Source organism: Esox lucius, chromosome 20 (assembly GCF_011004845.1).
Source record: "Esox lucius isolate fEsoLuc1 chromosome 20, fEsoLuc1.pri, whole genome shotgun sequence".
Classification (NCBI taxonomy): Eukaryota; Metazoa; Chordata; class Actinopteri; order Esociformes; family Esocidae; genus Esox; species Esox lucius.
The window spans coordinates 27,875,739-27,900,030 of record NC_047588.1 but is presented as its reverse complement, the minus strand read 5'-3'; the positions used below and the strand labels follow the sequence as shown (position 1 = coordinate 27,900,030).

Genomic DNA, 24,292 nt, shown 5'->3' with positions numbered 1-24,292 from the left:
TCCGGACCACTCCCTTGTTTAGCTCTGCAGCTGCAACAGTCCGTGTCATCAACACAGAAATCAGCGGAGCAGAGAATAATACATTGTTCTGGTTGAGATTTTATTGAGTTCAATATCTTCAGGCAACACTTTAGTTGTGATTCATGGTGTTCAGTTAATTTGGTTTGATAACCAGAATGGAATAACTCAGCAGTATGTCCTGGCTAAGCCAATTAAAACACATAAAACAATAACTGAATTGTAATGAATGGAAACTACAGTCCTAATTAAGATGTGATAATTAGTAATAAAATGTCTGAGAAGACATTTTTATTAACTTAAAGTCCTACATAAGCCCCCCAATTGAATCCATGTAGACAAATAAGAAACAAGAGATAGCTGATTAGAATGAATTATATAATGCTGCCCACTATGGTGATGGGAAAAGGCAGTATTAACTCTACACAACATGACACAAATGAGAAAATAACACATTATGGCTGCATGTTTTTTTATTTACAAGATGCAGTATGTACAAAAGTTTACAGAAAAAAACATTAATAAAAAAAAAAAAAAGATTTACATTCCACCACATTGTAAACATGATATTTTTCAATTTAAACTGGACTATTGACAGTTTGTTGATTAGCTTCTTCAGTATATAACTTGCTACTGTTTTGTTAGCTTGAACATGGCTATTTATACCAATATAACTGTTGTATGGCTATGTTTTAAATATATGCATTGATGGTTCATGGCTATGATAAAAGAACACTTGAGCAATCAGTACATTGACATTGTTAGTCCATACATTATCTTAATCTGCAGCTGTACATTCAGTGCAATTACTTGTGCATGTCAGTCACTTCAACAAAGCTTACTGCATTAGGACACCCAAGACAGACAGAATGAGGGAAAAGACGGCTGATGCTCCAAAAAATGTTGCAGAAACGAAAGGACATATTTTGTCAAAAAGCAGGGATTATTTTTCAATCTTTTTTTTGCATTTTCTGTGCGTCATTGAGTCGATCCACTTAAGGTAACCACAGCAACTGCTCTACAGTAGTATCCAATTTAGTCCACAAAAAAAGAGAAGGCTCCAGACAAAACCAAGAAGCTGTGTGGATGCTGGGCACCCATTGATTGGTGGCTGTGTGTAGTATAACCTCATCCCTGTTTCTCCTTCATTCTCACTGGGTCGCCTGTGAATTGCACGTGTGGTAATAAATAACTTGTGTTTTTCTGGTTGTTCCACCTGAACGGGAGGGGACAGAGTTGGTAAGGAACAAGTGTCCACTGGGGTTGAGCACTCCATCTCTAGCCATCTAGAGAAAACAGATGAAGTGAAGTTGAGAAGTTTCTCTGGAGAAGAGGAGAAGTAGGGAAGAATGGAGACATCGGGATCCTCAAATATCTGTGAGAGAGGGATGGTGATAAGCAAGATGAAGAAATGGGCATGAGAGGAATTGCTTAAACACAAACATACATTGCAAGTGGTCTGTTATTTACTAATAGCGGTTTCTTTTGGGAGTTAACCATAGAGATATACAGTACAATGTCGTTATTGTACATAACCTGAACAGGGAAATGATAGGCCCTGATTGTAGGATATTTACGACACCCAGTGAAGAAACAAACCTATATACTAATTTGACTGTAACAAGGAGACATTTTTTAATTGTTTTGGTGCGTTTATTGTTATAGTTACACCATTTAGTCCAAAATGCTTCAGGCTAGGTCAGTCTCCTTTGAATATCTCATCTTCCATACCAACCCATTATACACTTCTTTATAGTCTTTATTGAGCTTTATTCTTATTTTATTTTTGAGACATATGATACTTGTTTTTGCTAAAGGAGCAGTGAGATGGATTTGAACTCATGCTGTAGCAGTACATGAGCCCTGGAGGCAGCAGTTGACTGCAAACACGTTATAAAGATTATGGTCAACTGCCTTGCTCTGTGGATTTAGTAAAACAAACAGTGAACTGTTTGTTAACCGGTCAGATGCTCTAACTGTTTGGCTACCTGCCGCCCACATGCTGTCAATCCAACAACAGTTCGTTAAGAATATCAGAGCATGCACACTATATGCTGAAGTATACATACATTTTTTGTTATACCCCTGTAATCCAGAGCATGTATAAGGTCGGAGATCAACTTGAAGCTATGGTGCTCCGGCCACAGTTGTCTGCGGAGCTGGGCCCACGAGTCAGAGAGGACAGCGGCGGCCTGGAAAACACAACACTGGAGGACATAGCCGAGACAGAAATAGGATTTTAGACACAGAGGTTACTCCAATTATTTGGATAAAGACAATGCTGACTGGCAGGAGTTACTGAAGAGCCTGTCCAGTAACGTTGACTACAAGACAAAGGTAGACTTCAGAGTAAGCAAACTGTTTGTTTCATTGTTGTTTACATTGATACCGTCACCCATTATTTCTAACTACAGCATATTAACCTTCAGTAGTACATCAGATGCAAGCGTTCTGTCTACTACAAGTGGAATATTTTTCACATTAAAACAAATACTTTATTAGAATGATGTAATTGAACCAATAAAGGTGTCTCACCGGATCAGTGTTGCACAGCAGATTATCACTGTAGTGGTGGGAAATCCAATAGTCTTTAGGGAACATTTCACGCTTAGAGGAAAAAAAATAAAAAATCAAGAATCACAGCATACACGAAATAATCCAAGCCACTACTCAAAAAATGAATGAACCACAAGGAATTGAAAGTGCATTTGTTTTATCCATTAATTCATTAATGGGGTTGCATGCAGATTAAAAGGGATACATATTCAATATTGATCAATAATTAACTCACAAATCCAGCATGTTCTTTGTCAATGGTGCTTTTAAGGCTCTCGACAACACCCTTCAAAAAGTCTTCACATCCACTACCTTGGACTGTCAGTATTGATAGCAACAGTAAAACTGTGGGGTAGTGAGAGATGCAGCAGGTTAATGGATGGAAACTCTCTGTGGTCTGACCATGTGGTATCAGCCGCATGCTTACTGAGAAAAGAACAGGACTTGACATTAACCTGGGACTTTAACTGAATGCCCTTTATTTGGATACCGGATGTCATGGAAACGTTAAGAGCAGGGGTGACAGGGATACATCTTTAGTTCTGAGTTTGGTGCCACGGCAGGTGCCAACTCACTGGTCATATGATTTTCTTTTAATATTACCGGGCCCCTGAAGTAAAGTGGTTGAACTGATTAAATATTGGCCTCTATGTCGTCAATTAATAAGTATTCTTTACCCTAGCCTTATGTTACTTATTGCTTTAATGAATAGTTTCAGCAAATGAAGAGCAATCCTAAATTACGGAACAACCACATGAATTAGACTACAGTACAGTACAAAAGTTATGTGTTGGTGAGATGTGTTGGCAAATTACAATCAAATAGTTAAAAGAAACCTATTTTAGAGTAGTCTGAATTGACATGAACACTTCACAAAGCACAGAAAGTACATAACGGAACTGCTCTTACCTGATGGTGACATCCTTTTATCTTCCAAAGTAAGGCCACTTCTCCATTTCTGTGGTTGAAAGCATGCAATATGCTTATCACATAAGTCCTCTGGTCCTCTGGTCAGAGAAGGCAAAGTTTCCCCCGTAGTTTCTGACTTGTGACAGAGAATCTGTACTCTGTATATTCCTCCTCTACTGTTCAGTATCCAACTCTGTTGACCATCTCTTTTTGAATTCCTTCTTTTGTCTCTTTGGTACTTTCCAGATCTCTTCAACCCCCTTTTCCTCTAACGTAATCCTGCAGAACCCTCTCACAGGATTTTCCCACTTCCAGTCAAAGCCTGTCAGCCTTTCACTTTTTCTCGCTTTCTCCCTTTCAATTTCCCTGTTGACCCAGGATATTCCTGACCTCTAATTCAAATCACTGTTTTCTCCCCCTTTAAATTAGCTAATGGACAGAGCGAGAGAAACAGACCAGCTCTCTCTCTCACCCTCTGGGCAGGACTGTCTGAGAGCTCTGACAGGGGGTAGCCAGCCTGAAAGTGAAAGTGTTTTCTGCTCCCTTTAAGTCTGTCAGCCCCTCCCACTTTCACCTCTCTCCCTCTCCTTTCTCCCTGCCCCCCACCCTGCACCGCCAAATCCAAACGCGGCCTCTGCAGGCTTAGTCATGCCGTATGTTTCCAATTTCACTCGGCCGTATGTGTGTGTGTGTGTGCTTCAAAATGTGTGTCGGCCTCCATGTCTCCAGTGAAGCTGTGAGTAACATTCATCTTGAGTTGTCATCAGAAGGAAGGAATTAAATAAATCAAGAAAATCATACAGGGCAGAAGAATTGCAACATAACCACAGCTGATGTACAGTTACTTGCAAAAAATGTATAAGAGCAAAGTCAATGACAGTCATGACAATGAAGCTGAATTTCCTTCTAAATTCATAGTACATGAATAGAAAGGTTTATTTTATCATATTATATATTTAAGGTACACTAGTAGCTGCTATATAGTGCTACAGTTAAGAAATGTTGTTTACATGAGTAACTGGTTTTGGGAAAGTGTGGGGAAGGAATCGCAAATAGATGATGTACTTTGTAATGTTCTGCTATTACATAACAGTAATTATAGTGGGAGTTCTTGTGTCAGTTACCTCCTGAAGTTACTGCTTGCTCTTTGGGATTTGTGACTAGGTATCTTCATCGAAAGGTTTTGACAACTGCTGATCTGATAAGGGCATTATGGTGATGGATTTTTCTTCACATGGGCCAAGAGAGACAGTTAACGTTCCAGACGCCCAAAGAGCAAAGGAAGCCAACATTCTTTAGCCTCCAAGAGGTACCATAAGTTATAACCCTTTGCACCTTGTTCATTCGCATAAGATGATCCCTTATCTCTGATCAGTTGTACATTTTATTGTTTTATGGTTTAGGTTAGGATGTGAGGAGAATAAGTGTCAAGGAGTTTATAACCATAGTAAGAATTTTGTGCATTCCCCACTGCCAAAAAACAATGCAGGTCAACAATGTTTTATCAACCCTACATTTACTGTGTCTATTCTGCTGTTATGGTGTTGTAAGGCTGGTCTACAGAATTAAAATGGTATGTCAAGACTGTAATGTGAAACTAACTCTAGTTCTTTGTCCTGTGTTGGCAACACCCTGATTAACTATGAAGGTAGGTATTTACACTGGTATATTAAAAAAAAATCTGTCATGTCAAATTCTGTCATTTGCAGAATCATTTCACATATTGGCAGTTTAGAATAACAGACAGACCATACATTTAAACCACATGGTGTGCCAGAGGATCTTAAAAGTCTGCAAACCTCAGCAAAAGCCTTCTGAAAGGGGTCAAATAACTTTGAAAACACAAAAGTAATGCAGGCATTTCATTTCAATAATGAGTGAGCAGCTCATTAGGTAGGAAGCCCCTGCTGATTTGGTAGTAGGTAACAAAATGATAATGAGACCGAGAGCTCTATAGCCGAGGGGTTTTATGTTCTGTGACCCCCAAAGACCCAGCAGCATTGTCTTACACCACTTGAGGCTTTTTGGCAGACAGCCACTCATTGTAGAAAAAGCATGCAGTGTATACTGGCAAAGTTAATCAGTTTTCACCTCCACCTTTCTCTCCCTTCTTTGATTTATTAATTCTCCACAACACAGTGCAAGTGCATGAAAAAACTGCTAGTCACTATAAGCCAACGTTTTCAAACACTTTTACAACATAGCCAATTCACTTTGTGGCTGTGTCATATAGTTTAAACCAAATAAGTTGGATGCCATCCCAATATTGCGGTTTAGGCTCAAGCAGTTGTTTTAGTGGAATCTCTTTGTAAAATGGTGTTTTCAAAATGTTGACACTTTCACAAAAAGTTAAGACACAGTTACGATGGATTTTCCTTTTGACAAATAAAATCCCAGATACATTATTAAAACCTAATAAGTTATTCCGATGTAAATACATTATCAATGTAAAACCAATCCATGGATGGCTTTTTGTTCCCTATTGCAAAGATGGGATACGTCAAATCATTACCTCAACTCAAACATCCCTCAGTCAGTCTCTGTCCTCACTCATTCAGACTGATTTTCTTTCCTTTCCTAACTGTCCAAATGCAGCACATTTGAATCAAGTTATTTCTCCCAGTATATCTACCTCATCCTCTCCTCCCCCCACGCTCTCATTGGCTCAGGGAGCGCTCTCCTCCTCTGACAGCCATCATCAGATGGCTCTTGTATGTCTTGCTGAGTCCTGTCATCCAGAACTTAAGCAGCCTGACATTGTCCTCTTCCCCAGGTCCGGTGGCCCCAAGCAGGGCCAACACTTTCTGGGTGTCCTCCCTACCACGCCCATCCACCTTGGAGAACTTAAACAGCACTTTCACTTTACTGAATGGAAGGTGTGCGGTAAAAGGGAAGGAGCAGTATGCAGAGAAGAGGGAGGGGTGGATGGAGGACATAGTGAGGGTAGAGAACAAAGCACAGAGAGACAAGTGTTATTGGAATTTCCCAATAATTCTGGACAACATCGTTCTTTACCACACAGCAAACACAACCAGGCGTGGCTTTGGGGCGGGGGGGGGGGGGGGTTTCTGACCGTTTAATTAACCACTATCTAGAGACACATACATTTGCTTTAGATGTTTACGGTTGAACTGGAAAGGTTAGGGGAATTCTCTGCCTACTATCGGGCCTACAGGGGGGGTTCTGACTACTCACTTCATCCACTCCTCCTTCAGACACAGCAGACAGTGAGAGACCACATCCACCGACAAGTTCTCGTTGGACAACGCCACCTCAATCTTATTCAATAACGTGGGACCTGAGAAAGGTGTGGTGGAATGAGAGAGATGGAGGTAGGGAAGAAGCCAGGGCAAAGAGCAAGAGGGATGAAATAAACTGGTAAGATAAAAGAAACTCCAGAGTAAAAATACAACCCAAAGACACTGACAGAGAGCCGGGAATGCTAGCAAATGAGAATGGACAGAGAAGACTAGGTTTTAGGGTTTAACAAGTCCATGGAAGAGTTAAAGGTGTCTTTAGCGGTTCATTTTTACATACCTACATGAAAAAGGTATTTGAGTGAAAGTTTTAAATAGCTGCAGCTATCAGAAGAAGAACCATGTGAAAGTGACTGACACATTTTCATTTCCTTCTAAAACCACTTTATATCAAAGGAGTGCCTTTGATCTGAGTTTTCACATGAGCGATTCAGCACACCAGACACCGCCGTCACATCTGACTGTGATTCTGCACATGATCTGTGTCAGCTAGTCATCATTACCATTGCCTACAATGGCTACTGGTTACAGTGTTGGGGAGAAGTGAAATACAAGTAGTCCAACTAGTAATTTAACTACAATTTCCAGTAGCTTGGTGGTAGTTGCAATCACTTTTTGCAGTGGTTTAAAAATGTTGTACGATATCAGTTATGATAATTTCCCCCCAAATAGCTTTGATTTAGTGAACCACTTTTGCAAAGTAGCTTTAGTTAAGTAAACCATATTGTATTAAGGCTTTTAGTGTAGCTAAACCTGTTAAACAATATTTTCAGAATGCTGGTATCTCTTCGAACTTGTGTTTTCAACAAAAGGTGCCTTGAAGCAACTGTGCCTTTTTAACCTGAAGAAAACTGTCATGGACAGTGGCATCGCCCTTAACTGCAAGGCTTTACAGAAGGTGGTGATGAAGGATCGTGAAGGACTCCAGTTTCATGAGTTACAGACTTCTACCATCTGACAAAAGATAGTGGAGCATCTTTGATATTCTCACCTTTGTCAGTGGGCTGTGAGTTAGCACTGCTGATGTTGAACTGGTAGAATGAGAGAATGTCTTCATCACAAGCAGCAGAGTACAGAGAGCCCCTCTCTACATTGACCACATCCACCAACACTGAGAACTCTGGGAAGGGACACAGCAAGATCCACATATTTTACAGATATTTTTGCAGTTAAAAGGAGATTAAAACATTTTTGTTAATTGTCTTGTTTGCAGTTATAACCAGAGTCACAATCATGCAGTGTTATTATAGGCACATTTCTAATATTTCTGCTTCATTTCATTGATTCTAAGCAGTTTAGAAGCAGAACATTAAACAAATAGTTAAGCAGAATCAGGGTTCTGGGTGTACCTGAGGAACTGACGTGTGTGGGGATCGGCACATCAGGTCTGAGGCCCAGGAAGTTACATCGATATGCTTCCTCATACTGGGTGCTGTACGGCACAGAACGGACACAGCCCACTGGAAGCAAGGCCTGAGGGATATACAGTACAAGTTTCAAACTTGTAGTTAGTGATGAGTAGGGTTTTGTTTGTCCTGACCATTTTATATGTCATTTTATAGGCGATGACTACTTCAGTTACCTCAACTAGCTACTGTATATTGACCCTGGAGCAATCAGGGTTAACTGTCTTGATCAAAGACCGAATAACAGATTTTCATCTTGTCAACTCGTGCAATCTTTTGGCTACATGCCCTATGTTTGAGCATTAGACAAGATTACATGCTGCATTTTTGCAGAAGCTAAAAACAATGGACCGTAATAACAGCTTGATAAAAACACAATTGAGCTTGCAGGTGCCCAAGCTACCACATGAAGAGCGCAGCAAGGAAATACAACTTTGTCCAATACCAACCAATCCCAGGTGAGGCTGAGACAATTTGCACCGTTTGAGGTTCCAAGTTCACAAAGTTATGTGTAATCAATTATGTGGGTAGGAGATGGGAACATTCATTGGTAATTCAAATGAGGAGTAGCTGACCTTCAGCATCCTGAATGCTGACTGGATAAGTCCTGGGTCCGCCCCTCTTAAAATTACTTGATTTCCCATTAGCACGTGCCACGCAAGCTGGCGGAAATCAGTGGTCCCGAGCACCTGTGGACCAACCAGAAAACTGATATAATCACTAGGAAATAGAGAAATGCACTATATTACTTGTTATTTCCTAAACAGTTTGTCAATCGTGCCAGCTAAGAAAGTGCTTGTAATGTGGGAGGAAGACGATAAAATGTCAAACCCATGTTAACCTGTCTTAAATGTCTAAGGGATCTGAACTTAGGACCAGGATGGCCACCCGCTTTCTCCTCAGCAAACAGGAAGCCGCTGTAAAGATCGCTCTCCGTCTGATGGGACTGGGGTGAGGAAACGCCTCCTTCTGCTCCTTCCCAACAACTTATTTCCTCCTCTTGCTCTGAGAGAAAAACAGGATGTTAAAATCTATGCCAGGCATCCTTTCAAGCAAGATCGTTTGCTCTTTAAATGTATTAAATTAACCAGGACAGCCGACTGTAGGTACTTGGTAGTATATCTGTGCTTTATCTCTGATATACTTAAATAGACATTGGTGTCACTGTCTTTCTCTTGTTCGTCTGTCGACCTACCTGTTTGTCTCTCTATGAGCACCAGGGTGTCCTCGGTGGGAGCTCCTTCCAGCAGCTTCTCTGTCAGACGACTACCACAGGCCTTCAGTAACCTGAAGTAGAGGAAAAAACATCAGTTTGTGTGTCAGACCATTTTTACACAATCTAGAGATCATAATGTTTAAAAGTTAGATAAATAATGCACACAACATTAAGACTGTCCAGAGCAGGACTGCAAAAGCAACCCTGATAAAGGACAACATACAGCAGTATTTCTGTGCTGTTGGATCGTGGGAGGTTTAAGTGGGTGACATATGAGTAAAAAATACACATACAGCTCCGGAAAAAATTAAGAGACCACTGCAACTTTTTCTTTCCTTTCCAAAAAAGTCTAAAAGGAAGGTTTTGAGTGAGGAACAGAATGGTTCAAATTAAGAGACAACTGCAAATTGAACGCTTCTGTTCATCACTCGAAATGTAGGAATAAACTAACAGCTAATTATTATAGGTGGTCAGATTGATCAGCGTGGACGATTAATCTGAGTTGATCAGAGGTTTTGAAAACAATTATTAATCAGTGTTATGAATGCTGATTATGTCCTCCATTGTTAAAATTATAGCATAAAAATAATGAAGGGAAATATTCATTAAAAAATATTTGTGATGTGAATATTAGGTTGTGGTTCAGTTTGGGTTCTGAGGCCAAGCCAGTCAAAACCCACTAACATACAATAAGTAAAGTTAACCTGTTAGCACTCGCTAGCTAGCTTACCAGCTGAAGGACGAGTGTAGGCTGGCCCAGAGGTTCGTGTGCTGGGTTAGTGAGGGTAGGGAGCGGGCCGCATTCCCACTCCTCTGGTGGGGGAAGACAGCAGGAGAGAAAGCACTGTTCATCCTAACCGCCCGCTGAGGACACACACACTGCTCACTGTCAAACACCTGTAGAGAGTGGAAGGGGAGAATGGACAGGACAGGAAAGGACAGGCAAAACTTAGCTGTTTAGGGGTGGGACTTACAGTATGTTTCTTTGAAACAAATGGCAGTTCTGTCCAGGAAACTACTGGAAAATACACCCCCCGGTATAGTAAAAACGTTAGCATGCCTTACAGGTGCGTTTGTATGCCCTTCAGCGCTGTGCTAGTGTGTCTGTATGCCCTTCAGCACTGCCCCTGTGTGTTTGTATTCCCTTACCTTCTGCGCTGTTCTAGTGTGTTTGTATGCCCTTACCTTCAGCGCTGTTCTAGTGTGTTTGTATGCCCTTACCTACAGCGCTGTTCTAGTGTGTTTGTATTCCCTTACCTTCAGCGCTGTTCTAGTGTGTTTGTATGCCCTTACCTCCAGCGCTGTTCTAGTGTTTGTATGCCCTTACCTTCAGCGCTGTTCTAGTGTGTTTGTATGCCCTTACCTTCAGCGCTGTTCTAGTGTGTTTGTATGCCCTTACCTTCAGCGCTGTTCTAGTGTGTTTGTATGCCCTTACCTTCAGCGCTGTTCTAGTGTGTTTGTATGCCCTTACCTTCAGCGCTGTTCTAGTGTGTTTGTATTCCCTTACCTCCAGCGCTGTTCTAGTGTGTTTGTATGCCCTTACCTCCAGCGCTGTTCTAGTGTGTTTGTATGCCCTTACCTCCAGCGCTGTTCTAGTGTTTGTATGCCCTTACCTTCAGCGCTGTTCTAGTGTTTGTATGCCCTTACCTTCAGCGCTGTTCTAGTGTGTTTGTATGCCCTTACCTTCAGCACTGTTCTAGTGTGTTTGTATGCCCTTACCTTCAGCACTGTTCTAGTGTGTTTGTATTCCCTTAACTTCAGCGCTGTTCTAGTGTGTTTGTATGCCCTTAACTTCAGCGCTGTTCTAGTGTGTTTGTATGCCCTTACCTTCAGCGCTGTTCTAGTGTGTTTGTATGCCCTTACCTTCAGCGCTGTTCTAGTGTGTTTGTATGCCCTTACCTACAGCGCTGTTCTAGTGTGTTTGTATGCCCTTACCTACAGCGCTGTTCTAGTGTGTTTGTATGCCCTTACCTTTAGCGCTGTTCTAGTGTGTTTGTATGCCCTTACCTTTAGCGCTGTTCTAATGTGTTTGTATGCGTGTTCAACTTCTGCGCTGTGATAGTGTGTTTGTACGTGTGTTTACCTTCAGTGATGTGCTTGTGTGTTTGTACGTGTGTTTACCTTCAGTGCTGTGCTTGTGTGTTTGTACGTGTGTTTACCTTCAGTGCTGTGCTTGTGTGTTTGTACGTGTGTTTACCTTCAGTGCTGTGCTTGTGTGTTTGTACGTGTGTTTACCTTCAGTGCTGTGCTTGTGTGTTTGTACGTGTGTTTACCTTTCAGTGATGTGCTTGTGTGTTTGTACGTGTGTTTACCTTTCAGTGATGTGCTTGTGTGTTTGTACGTGTGTTTACCTTTCAGTGATGTGCTTGTGTGTTTGTACGTGTGTTTACCTTCAGTGATGTGCTTGTGTGTTTGTACGTGTGTTTACCTTTCAGTGATGTGCTTGTGTGTTTGTACGTGTGTTTACCTTTCAGTGATGTGCTTGTGTGTTTGTACGTGTGTTTACCTTTCAGTGATGTGCTTGTGTGTTTGTACGTGTGTTTACCTTCAGTGATGTGCTTGTGTGTTTGTACGTGTGTTTACCTTCAGTGATGTGCTTGTGTGTTTGTACGTGTGTTTACCTTCAGTGATGTGCTTGTGTGTTTGTACGTGTGTTTACCTTCAGTGATGTGCTTGTGTGTTTGTACGTGTGTTTACCTTCAGTGATGTGCTTGTGTGTTTGTATGTGTGTTTACCTTCAGTGATGTGCTTGTGTGTTTGTATGTGTGTTTACCTTCAGTGCTGTGCTCTGTAGACTCTGTATGGTGAGTCTGAGGTGGCGCAGCAGGAAGGGCCAGGAGTTTATTAGGTAGATCCTGTCCATGGCTACCATGACAATACTGTACCAGCGTTGAAAGCCTCTAGCCAGGCTGTCCTTGATGAAAAATGTGTGAGAGAACACAAAACCATGCTGCTCATCTCCAAAGAAGATGGGACCCTCACGGCCTGGACACACCTGGAGAGTCAGGGATGCAGAGAGACCGAGGAGAGGAGGTGTCAGGAGAGAGAGGAATAACAGCTAATGTTCTCCAAAAGGCATGAGTTTGAATGCAAGGAAAATGGCAACACACAGACACACACACACAGATTTTTACCTCACAACTTAGGCTGCGAACGCATGCCTGGCGTACCACACTAAAAAGCTGGGGTTCTCTGGGGTGTTGATGGCTAAGAAATCGGATGCCTGTCTCACTGTCCACACTGACAAAGCCTGGGTGAGAAGCTGGGAGAGACCGACAGCCCTGACAGAGTTGGAGGGAGAGGGAAAGAAACGTAGCCGGGAAGAGTAACATAATTAGACACACAATTCATTTGTCAAATTTTAATTTCCACTCTCTGCTTCTAGGCCTTACTTTGCCAGTTTCCCCTTACACCTTCTCCTCTCACCTCGCACATGTCTCCCCTCTGTGTAGCAGAGCTGTTAGCCCTCATGGTAAGTCCCTCCCCCTCTCTGTCTGACTCCCTGTCCCCGTGTATTGGGACGCCAGCCTGGGAGGGAGTAGGGGACGGTGGATGGAGAGCCTCAGTGCAGAACAGGGTACGGGGGCCATGGAGCTCACAGAAATGACAAAGAGCTACCAAAGCATTCATCTGTCGGAGTGGAGAGGGATGGATGATCAAACGTGTGTGCGTGGGTGACATTGTAATGTTTTGTCTCAGGATCTTTACAGTGAAAACACGGATGACTGATTACACGAAGTTGACACAACTGAACTATAATGTAAAAAGAACGTTGACAGCCCTTTTGCTACTTGCTATTTTGAAGGCTACAACTGTTCTTGAAAAGTGGATAAATATTGTTAAGTCAAACACACTTACCTTGATCAAGGTAAACAATCAACTCAACAAATGAAAGGCGATTACAGGGAATCACAAAAGGACATTGTTGACACCATATCCCCTACATTAGCACTGAACCGGACAAATCTCCGGAAAATGTCACATTTCTTTGAAGTATGGAAAATACGTCGCAAAATGCCCAATAGTCACATGTCTTGCAAAATCACAAAACGATTACTGTTGCTGTTTTAGCCTTTGTTTACGTTTATACCTTAAAATTCTGTCTCCATATCACCCTGGGCTGTTGGTATTGGTCATATGATTACGCGAGTCACGCGCTTTGGATCCAGGAACGTACAAATGACGCATATAATCTGTATCTGGTTGCAAGTATCGATAAAAAAGTATAACACAATATCATAAATATATAAACAGCTTGTTATATGGAATGTTATAGTATCAATGGTTTTGGTGATTCAAATAATTATTTGGAGGAATAAACGGAGAGAAGAACGTCTGTTCTCATAGACCTAAATAAACTACATTTCCCAGAAGGCCAAATAAACTGAAACATTCCAAAGTTCAAAGTTTATTGTCTGATCCCCCAGACCAAGCAGCGGTTTCGTTGGGTACGCGCATTGATTGAGGTAATTCAAAAGACCAATATTCAATGGAAGCGGTTTGTAATGAATCGTTATTACCAGTATACTACATTACAATATCAATGTATTATTAGTTGACTATTTTGCGTCCTTGTTACGAGTCTTGGGTGTGTCGTTATAGTGCGGTAGACAACTTCCTTATTTATGGTCAAATAGAATTAACTTAATCAGTAATGGTTAAATACCTTTTTTTTTGTAAAGTGAAGAAAATCTATTCCACTATTAATTCTGACTTATATATTTTAGTATTGTGTTAGGAAATCAAGCTCATACCTGCCATTCAAATTATGTTTTATGACTACTCCTAAAATATGTGGTTACCCTGGAATAAATAAATGTTTACTGATATTTCTCAACTAAATACATATAGTATTGGGGTAAATATGGCTAACGGGACCTTTCATAGTTCTTTAGTTAGTTGGCAATTTAGCTAAACAATTAATATTTTATTGAATAATGGACTTAATATCTAATTGGTCGTGTGTTGTTATCTTAACTGTGAAACTGAGTAAACTTTTAGAACAACCACATACTTCCATAGGTTGAGTATGGCGTCAGATATGCCAGGTTTGTCTTTGGACTCATTTGAGAACCCGGAGGACAGGAGAGCACAGGAGCATAGATCTACCTATCCCCCAGACAGGGGGGTGCCAGAGACAGAGGTCACAGCCAGTTCCAGCCAAGATGGACCTCAGGTGACAGAAGGTAATATTGTGTAATTCAGTTAGTGGTGTATACTGTTGGAACATGTATTCATCTGAGATTTTAGCCCATCTTTCTATAGCTTACACAGTTCTTTAGAGACAGAGCAGAGGTGGCAGTCAAAGAACATTTGAATAATTAAGTAATTATTAATTAACACTTCCACTCAAACAAATTCATAATGCTTTTCTTACATCCTTAATTTAGACTATAAAGCCATCTAAGAAGCTGGTTGTTCATCAAATTCCATACAAATTACACACTGGACAAAACTTGAGATTAATCAGAAGGTGTGATCAGTATTCTTCGTGAAGGTCAGTCACATGTCAGAAAGCAAAGTGCAGTTCCAGCTTGTTACTCCCCCAGGCTCTCTGGAAACCCACAACAACACCCTTTATTACTTACAGAAAAATGTCTCAAATATTTCTAGGGTGAACAGTGTAGGAGGTTTTACCCAAAAATATAGAGGCTGGAATTTTATTTTGCGGGAGTAATAATTAAAAAGAAAGGAACAGAAAAAAACAATAAATAACAAAAAGAGGAAGAATTTACACCCCCAGATTTTATTCATTTGGTAAAAATTACTTTAAGCCTGACACAGTAATCATTCTTTACTTAGGTAATACATAAGCAAGGTTATACCTGTACGTATATACTCACTTAGTAATTATACCTAAACAAGCTGCAGTCGGATGAATCCATTAAACATACAGTTTTTGTATACAGTGGATATAGAAGTCCAACACCCCTGTTAAAATGCCAGGTTTTTGTGATGTAAAAGAATGAGACAAAGATAAATCATGTCAGAACTTTTAATGTGACCTATAATGTGAATAATTCAATTGATAAAACAAACTGAAATCTTCGAGGGGGAAAAATAAAAACATTACAATAACCTGGTTGCAAAAGTGTGCACACCCTTTTATAACTGGGGATGTGGCTGTGTTCAGAATTAACAAATCACATTCAAACTAACCCTCACAAATAAAGTTCAGCTGTTCTAGTGGGATCTTCCTGACCTTTTCTTAGTTGCATCTCAGAGCAAAAGCCATGGTCCGCAGAAAGCTTCCAAAGCATCAGAGGGATCTCATTGTTGAAAGATATCAGTCAGGAGAAGGGTACAAAATAATTTCCAAAGCATTAGATATACCATGGAACACAGTGAAGACAGTCATCATCAAGTGGAGAAAATATGGCACAACAGAGACATTACCAAGAACTGGAAGTCCCTCCAAAAATGATGAAAAGCAAGAGAAGAAAACTGGTCAGGCAGGCTTCCAAGAGGCCTACAGCAACCATTAAAGGAACTGCAGAACCACAGTGAAGCATGGTGGTGGCAGCATCATGCTTTGGGGCTGTTTTTCTTCAGCTGGAACCGGGGCCTTAGTCAGGGTGGAGGGAATTATGAACAATTCCAAATAACAGGCGTCCGTTAGGAAGCTGAAGATGAAGAGGAAGTTCACCTTTCAGCACGACCCCAACGACCCAAAGCACATATCCAAATCCACAAAAGCATGGCTTCATCAGAAGAAGATTAACGTTTTGGAATGGCCCAGCCAAAGCCCAGACCTGAATCCAATTGAACATCTCTGGGGTGATCTGAAGAGGGCTGTGCACAGATGTCCTCGCAATCTGTAAATCTCGTAAATGTTGCTATGTCAATATGTGCCTTGCTAATAGACTCCTACCCAAAAAGACTGAGTGCTGTAATAAAATGTGCTTCAACAAAGTATTATTCTAAGGGTGTGCACACTTATGCAACCAGGTTATTGTGAGTTTTGTATTAACATTTTTCCCATTCAAAGATTTCAGTTTGTTTTTAAATTGAATTGTTCACATTATAGGTCACATTAAAGGTGGAAAAGGTTCTGAGTGTGTAAACATTTTATATCCACTGTACTGCAATTATGTGCAAATCAATTAAACCATATATTCAGTAGAAAATAGGACAAAAACATATATCAAATTTTGAAACTGAAAGATTTGATTGGTTCTTGGAAAATACACTGCTCAAAAAAAATTAAGGGAACAAGTAATCACGGTATAACACCAAGTCAATTGAACTTCAAGAATATCAATCTGTCCAGTTAGGAAGCATAACCGATGTTGAATCAGTGGCACCTGTTTTGGTGCAAATTAAAGTGACTGCCAGAGCCCTACAGAATGACCTCCTGCGGGCTACTGGTGTGCATGTTTCTGACCAAACTGTCAGAAACTGCCTCCATGAGGGTGGCATGAGGGCCCGATGTCTTCTAGTGGGACCTGTACTCACAGCCCAGCACGGTGCAGCTCGATTGGCTTTCGCCATATTTGGCAGGTCCGCAATTGGCACACCATTCTCTTCACAGGTGGGAGCAGGTTCATACTGAGCACCTGACAGATGTGAAAAAGTCTGGGGACGCCGTGGTGAATCTTATGCAGCCTGCAACATCATCCAGCATGACTGGTTTAGCGGTGGGTCAGTGATGGTCTGGCGAGGCATATCCTTGGAGAGTTGCACAGACCTCCATGTGCTAGCCAACGGTACCCTGACTGCTGTTAGGTACTAGGATGAAACCCTCAGGCCCATCGTCAGACCTGGTACAGTCAGACGCTGGTGCAGTGGGTCCTGGGTTTCTCCTGGTGCAGGACAATGCCCGGCATCATGTGGCCAGAGTGTGTAGGCAGTTCCTGGATGACGAAGGCATAGATTCTATTGACTGGCACTTAAGTTCCCCTGGCCTGAATCCAATTGAGAACCTCTGGATTATGTATCGGTGCATCAGACGCTGCCACAGACTGTCCAGGAGCTCACTGATGCCCTGATCCAGGTCAGGGAGGAGATCCCCCAGGACACCATCCGCAGTCTCATCAGGAGCATGCCCAGACGTTGTCGGTGATTTTGGTTTCCATTGTCCGTTTTTACATCATTTTGTTCTCAACTAATTACACAATGTAAAGTTACATTTTTGATCTTTAATATATTTCATTCATCGAAACCCGATGTGTGATTTAACATTTCTCATTTTCAACATTTGATATATGTTGTATTTGTACTATTTTCAATTAAATGTAGGGATACAGTAAATACTTTACACATCATTGAAATCTGTTTTCTTTTTAGCATTTTACACAGTGGAATTTTTGAATGGAGATTGTACATGTTTATTGTGTAGTCCCTTTTATATGTTGTAAAATATAAAAAATGAATTGAGTATGCTTATCACTTAAATGCAAAGGGCCCTTTTTGGTAAGGATTCCCACCTCTTCGCATAACTGTTGGCGGTGACTGTTGAAATTCTTTCCCCTACATCTGGGAAAGTGATAAAGCAGCTGTCTGCCTGTGGTTTCATCATGTTCTGAGACAGACATTCCGGTCCAGGCATTGTAGAGACCAAGAATGGATGACATTACAGTTGCGGTTATCCATGCAGTATTCTACTACTTACGGGAAACATTTCCTCTAGGGACACAATCTGTAGTAATGGAGTAATTAATGGCTGTGTGTTAGAAATCTACTATTTACGAATGAGGATGAGATATTTGTGGTTGCCAGAATTTGCACAAAATCTGACTCAAATCCGCGGAATAAATGTTTAACTATGTCATAAAGACATTGGCCCTTTACGATGAAAATGGGATTCATCATTATAAGAACATAGGTGTGAACAATTCTGCAGTTTAAGAACATGAATCTGAAGTAGACTTTTCTTAGGACCTTTCTCAAGAACAAATTTAAGAAAAAATGTAAGAAGATAATGGTGAATGAGGCCCATTTTGATTAGATACCAAAAATTGACCACTTCTTTTAACGTTTAACAGAAGAACAGGATTGAATGCCAGGCTGTCAGGTGACCGCTGTTGTCGTTCAAATTTCACAGGTAGTGTGATTATTTGATTACATCCCCATTACATTCCTCAGCCTACTCTAACAGACATACCACATTTCATAATGGGTTTGGGTAGTAAATTAACAGAATAGCAATACACCTTAATCAGGAAACAGAAATACAGTCCTTTTAATAGCGTGCTGGTGTCCATGATAGAGTTGATACACAGTACAAGAAGACATTCAGAGTTTCTGACTCACTCACTCTTGCACTTTTGCTCTCTCAGATGTACCAGCTCAGGAGAAGGGAGCAGATGTTTGTCCGTTCTTCCTGCTGGGAAAGTGTCGCTTTGGAAACGGGTGTCGTCTGTCTCACAGGTTTGTAATTACACACGATTACTGTGTCATCCATAAGTATTGAGACAGTGAATAACTTATTTGGGACAGTGAATAACTTCTCCCACTCGTTAACCCCGCCATAGCCTCCGAGCCAAGTGGCATTGAAGTCATGTATCACAGAAGAAATCAGATAGACAGTAATATAAATAGTAGAAGGAACTGAAGATCAGTAATGACAAATTATAGCAGAGCAAAATGGAGAAAGGTCCATCGGAGGGTTATAATCTCAGCATAGACAGACAGGTCAGACAGGTTTACTACGTCCAATCCCTGAGCTGCCAAGAAGAAATGGTTTAACTCCCAAATTGAACTCACAGTAAACCTTAACTGCTCCCCAAGCGTTCATCATGGCAGCACCGTACCTCCAATTCAGAGAGGTGTGGTGAATTGTTTGTAAACTGACAAATATCCAGTTTCCTCTCCTTCTCTTTTGCTCTGTCAGCCCTCCTACATTGGAAGACCCAGAGGCCGTTGACCAGGTAAACCGTAAGGATGAAGAAAATGAGGGTAGACCCAAGAAGAAAGAAAAAAAAGAAAATATAAAAAAGTCAAAAGACATAAAGGGAAAAGGTCCATTAAGCCTTTGTTATCACATAACTAAATACTGAAATCGGTCAACCTGTTTTCTGGGAACACGGTGCTATTATAACATGTTTCTTTCTCCTGACAGGATCATCCAAGAAGCCGCGCATGCGCACAGCCGATGATGTCATCTCGCGGGTCCTGTGGGACCACTCAGTGGAGGCGGCAGATGTGGTGGTGGGTTACGTGGACCGCTTCCTTGGGGTGCTGGAGCGGCCCTTCACTGAGTTCAACTGGGATTCTGACCCCTGCAACTGTGACTTCTCTTCTGAGCTGGCTCTGCCCAGGCACAGGATCCAGTACTTCATCCACAAAGGGCGTAGAATCTGGGACCGGCACACTAGGACTGACAGAGTGTTTGGATCCACTGGACAAGGTCTGGTACCTCCCTTTGGACCGGAGGAGGAGCGGCAAGAGCAAGGTAAAAGCGCGAGGGAATTAGGGAGGCGTAATTGCAGAGCTCTAATTTGTGGATGAAAATATCCCATTTGGTAATCTTACCTGTACTATGCTAAACTATACTTGACTTACTGTACTATACTATACTTTCATTTTGCAGGAACAGTGTCGCAAGAAGTTGAACAACACCACTACCATATTATTGACCAGCCTGAATCGCCTCAGGAGCAAGATGACAGAGTCATTACACCAGAGGGGGTAGTGAGTGACAATTCCCTGACAAAACAAGATGCTGAAAATGAACACCTGAAGGAAGGAACACAGAGACAGACGAGTGGCACAGGAAGTACTCCACTTGATCAACAGGAAGCAGGAGGAGAATCGCAGTCCTCAAAGGAGGAAGTGGTAAACGATTCTGATTTAGTTGTCTTAGCGGATCAGATCTCTCTATCCCAGAGTGAAGGGAAGAGCAGAGAGGAAGGTCAGACAGAAGAATGGAAGGATTCGTGGGATGGAGATTATTGCCCGTACTTAATCCAGTGTTCGCCTGGGCCCCTGAAGCAGAGAGGGGGAGGACGGCCCTCCAAGCGTCGGCCCACTCACTTCATCACCTTCCGGGCCAACACCCCGTCTGTCCTCTCCTCCTTCCAGCACCTTCAGCAGGAACTCACCCGGCTCATCCCTTCATCCGCCTCTCACTGGGTGCCTGCCCCGTCTCTCCATGTCACCCTCTGTCTCCTTGTCCTCCCTGGCCCTGCCGAGGTCACTGCCGCTAAGGAGATGCTCCAACGCTTTGCCTACCTGGACCGCAACCCCCCCGTGACAGTCTCCTTCCCCCTGAAACTGAAGCACTTTGGCGGGAAGGTTCTCTACCTGAGCCCCCAGCCTCAGGTTCACCTCCAGCAGCTGAACACTGGCCTGCAAGAGGCCTTCAGAGAGCAGGGCTGGCTGCACAGGGACTCCTTCAACCCACGCTACCACCTCACTCTGGCCAAGGTGAAGGACAGGGAGGGAGAGAGGGTGTTTGAAGGGGTGGGTGGGCTGAGGATTGGTAAGGGGGTTCATTTTGGACTATTGCCGATTAATACACTCCACCTATGTAGCATGGGAATGAATGTGGATGGGTTTTATGAGACACTGTGTTCCGTCAATCTTAGGTGAAAGGAAGGTGTGTGTGCGTGTATGTGTGTTTAGATATGGAGGTGCTCTTTTACAGAACTACATTTCCCCAGGAGGACCTGCAATTTCACACGTCACAGTGATTTTATTTACTGTACTATGATCAAGTAGCAGTGATTGTTTCAAATATGATCTACATTTTAGTCATTTTGCAGACTTTCTAATCCAGTGGGATTTACAATAAAGGGTGCATACATTTTATACTTTTTTATTGTTGGGCCCCCATGGAAACTGAACCGATAAACCTGGTTAATTTTCCATGGGGGAGGGAAAAAAAATTCTAATGTACTGTGTACAGTTATAAATGAACATCAGTTTTAAGGATATCTGTGATTTTAATGTCTAATTACATTGATTTTCTATAGCTTTTACAGGTAAGGACACTTCATTTTTACTTTGACTTCAATGAATGTAATTGATACCAATGTAATGTAGAATAATTGTATCTCAAAAAATCAGTTGTTCGTTTTTGGTTGCAGGTATGATTTTATAATTTGAGATTAATTTACGTAATAGTAACACCTTCCTCCTAGAGAACAGTTTCTTATGACGGTTTTATTGCACAGGCCTCTTTCTCTTCCTGCTAAAGGAGCCAACGCCCTGCTCAGCCAACATTCCATTCATCACTGCCCCTGAACACAAGATACTGGCCTAATAAGTTGGAGACAGAGAGACTAGCTTGTCAGCATATGTGTAATGGATCAAACAATGCAGAGTACAAAACCCTTCTGTAAAATAATGAATAAATAAGAATGCCAATAAATACATTTTCTATGAGATTAATGCAATAGTAGTATTGTAATGTAAGTATTGTAATGTAAGTATTGTAATTTAATGCAAGAGAAACCAAACCAATGGAATGCTATTAAGTTGATAATGTAAAATGTCTGCTTTTACAAGGAATGATAACCTTCGAATTGCCAGGAACATTAAATATTTAACTGGTTACTTTTGTGAATGTCTTTGAGTGGTGATATTTCTGTATAGAAGTAAAGGGATGGAGAGAGAGAAAGGCGTGGAAAGGAAAGAGGCATATACAAATGAGAGAGGGATGAGAGGAGAGTAGAGAATGGGATGATAGGAGAGAGGGATGAGAGAAGAGAGTGATAGAGTTGAAAGAGAGGAGAGGGAGATAGAGTGGGAAGAGATGACAGTGATAAGAGTGTGATGTGAGTGCGATGAGAAGAGAAGATGAATAGAGATTTGGATGAGGGAGAGTGAAATGTGAGGAATGACTGATAGAAAGTGGGGTAGGAGAAGAGAATGGGATGAGAGGTGATTGATAAAGAGTAGGACAGAGTGCTAAATATTGGAAAGAAAGGGGAGGGAGTGTTGCTGTATTGTCTTGGGTCTGAATGAGAGGGGGGGGAGTGGTTTGTTGTATAGTCCTGTGTCTGAATTAGGGGGGGAGTGGTTTGTTGTATAGTCCTGTGTCTGAATTGGAGGGGGGGGGGGGGTTGGCTGTAGAGTCCTGTTTCTGAATTAGAGGGGGGGGGGGTTGCTGTAGAGTCCTGGGTCTGAATGGGGGGGGGGGGGGGGGGGGGGTTTGCTGTATAGTCCTGTGTCTGAATTAGAGGGGGTGGGGGTGGTTTGCTGTAGAGTCCTGGGTCTAAATGGGGGAGTGGTTTGCTGTAGAGTCCTGGGTCTAAATGGGGGAGTGGTTTGCTGTAGAGTGTTGAGATAAATGTAGTTTAAATAATGCTGATTTAATAACCATGTATTCTTATGTTTTTGTTTTATTAAATTGTATGCTGCAGCCAGGTTAGGGAAATATGATTGAATACAATAACCATAAAGTTTAGAACTCATTAAATTACACTCAGCCACACTCAGACTTTACACCTGGCTCTGATAGAGAGACAGGATTAAAACCCCACAATTAACATACAAATGAAACTGCCCCCTATACAGCACAAAGAGACCTTCTGTCTCCAGCCCCCTGATGTTATAGTCTAGGTTAGGACAATAGAATGTAAATTACTGTAACCTGGTTAAGATTTCACACCTGTATGCAAAGAACCTGTTGATCTATGACCGAGAGTTAGAGCATGTCCGTCTTCATTGGATTGGATTCGTCCAACATGTCACCATGTCAACAAAGAACCAATAAGGATGGGTTTTACTCACGAGAGTGAAAAGTAACCGCCCCTGTGGCGGGAGTATTAAAACCAATGTTCGATCTTTGTTCGGCGCGAATATTTTGTGGAAGCTCGAGGGTTGAGCAAATATTTGACCGCTGCAGTGTATTTCATGTATTTTGACTTATCAATTCTTATTAATAAATCTTTATGCTAAATTTCAATTTGGACCGGATCCTCGTCCTTCTTCAGAAATTCTGGTACACGTAAAATTCTTAACAAGAGTCCTGGGTCTAAATGGGGGAGTGGTTTGCTGTAGAGTCCTGGGTCTGAATGGGGGGGGGGGGTGGTTTGCTGTATAGTCCTGTGTCTGAATTAGAGGGGTTGGGGGTGGTTTGCTGTATAGTCCTGGGTCTAAATGGGGGAGTGGTTTGCTGTAGAGTCCTGTGTCTGAATTAGAGGGGGTGGGGGTGGTTTGCTGTAAAGTCCTGGGTCTGAATGAGAGACATGGAGGCACAGTAAACTCTTTCTGAGTAACTCTTGCATACCCAATATAATTTTGTCTGTCTTTCTCCGTCTTTTTCCCCTAGACACACGCACACTATACATAATATGAGTCAGTGAGTGTATTCTCCTATTCAGTCCTTTGCTCGCATTATCGCTCTGTCTCCCCTCCCCCACTCCCTTTCAGTGACACAGAAAACGCCACCCCTCTCTTTAGCCTTCTCCTTCTCCCCCAACCGCCACTGTTGCAAAAACACTACCAAGTTTGTTTTATATCTAATCTTAATTTTTCCAGTCAAATCAACCATGATCGTTGAAGAGAGACCGTCTATACTCCTCTCACCCTAGCATCTTTCTCATTTTTCTACATCTCTGCTTGATTGTGGAATCATTGCTGATACGATTTTGCAGCCTCAACTTGGAACAGATTTTGCCTTCAAATGCATTGTATGTCACTTCTTTTCTCTCACTCTTTTCTTCTCTCTCTTTCCCTCCCTCCCTCCCTCCCTCTCTTTTTCTTTCGCGCTCACTCACTGCCCTTTTTTTCCTTCTTCACAATATCTATGTTGCTCCCTCCCTTTCCCCTGCTTTCAGAATCCATCTAAATATTCTTATTTGCTTCTCTTGGTCTGTCTAAATACATGTCCCCTTCCTCGGTAGAGTACAGCCAGATACATGATGTATTAAAATAATATATTCTGGATTATTTCTGTTCACATCCGAAATGTAAACTAGATTCGACTGAGGTCATTGGACCATTTCTCATTTCTCCTTTGGCATTAAAGTATTTAAATTTTT

At 41.8% G+C, this 24,292-nt stretch overlaps 3 protein-coding genes across 5 annotated transcripts; 1 reads left to right on the top strand and 2 right to left on the bottom strand.

Annotated features, from left to right (window-relative positions):
* Positions 1-476: 476 nt before the first annotated feature.
* zgc:174888 (uncharacterized protein LOC558116 homolog) lies at positions 477-4,291 on the bottom strand. Of its 2 annotated transcripts, XM_010884877.5 has the most exons (5): positions 3,484-4,291; positions 2,810-2,919; positions 2,554-2,625; positions 2,088-2,225; positions 477-1,393 (listed from the first exon to the last, which is right to left on the bottom strand). In XM_010884877.5, the coding sequence occupies exons 1-5, from the start codon at positions 3,494-3,496 to the stop codon at positions 1,037-1,039; spliced, it is 690 nt and encodes a 229-aa protein (XP_010883179.1). In that variant the 5' UTR covers positions 3,497-4,291; the 3' UTR covers positions 477-1,036. The 2 variants fall into 2 exon arrangements, with proteins under 2 accessions (XP_010883179.1, XP_010883178.1); XM_010884876.4 differs by lacking the exon at positions 3,484-4,291 and having other exon boundaries at positions 2,810-3,474.
* Positions 4,292-5,435: 1,144 nt separating this feature from the next.
* On the bottom strand, positions 5,436-13,558 carry flcn (folliculin). 2 transcript variants are annotated; one of them, XM_010884879.5, is made up of 12 exons: positions 13,453-13,558; positions 12,789-12,992; positions 12,497-12,643; positions 12,136-12,357; positions 10,093-10,259; positions 9,342-9,433; positions 8,988-9,151; positions 8,722-8,835; positions 8,090-8,213; positions 7,732-7,860; positions 6,679-6,781; positions 5,436-6,348 (listed from the first exon to the last, which is right to left on the bottom strand). In XM_010884879.5, exons 2-12 carry the CDS (start codon positions 12,990-12,992, stop codon positions 6,141-6,143), a joined length of 1,674 nt encoding a protein of 557 aa, XP_010883181.1. In that variant the 5' UTR covers positions 13,453-13,558; the 3' UTR covers positions 5,436-6,140. The 2 variants fall into 2 exon arrangements, with proteins under 2 accessions (XP_010883181.1, XP_010883180.1); XM_010884878.5 differs by having other exon boundaries at positions 13,221-13,530.
* A 183-nt stretch (positions 13,559-13,741) lies between these two features.
* On the top strand, positions 13,742-21,864 carry leng9 (leukocyte receptor cluster (LRC) member 9). The gene is made up of 7 exons (XM_010884880.4): positions 13,742-13,828; positions 14,385-14,548; positions 18,641-18,731; positions 19,195-19,322; positions 19,423-19,755; positions 19,894-20,729; positions 21,479-21,864. The coding sequence occupies exons 2-7, from the start codon at positions 14,392-14,394 to the stop codon at positions 21,497-21,499; spliced, it is 1,566 nt and encodes a 521-aa protein (XP_010883182.1). The 5' UTR covers positions 13,742-13,828; positions 14,385-14,391; the 3' UTR covers positions 21,500-21,864.
* The last annotated feature ends 2,428 nt before the right edge of the window (positions 21,865-24,292 follow it).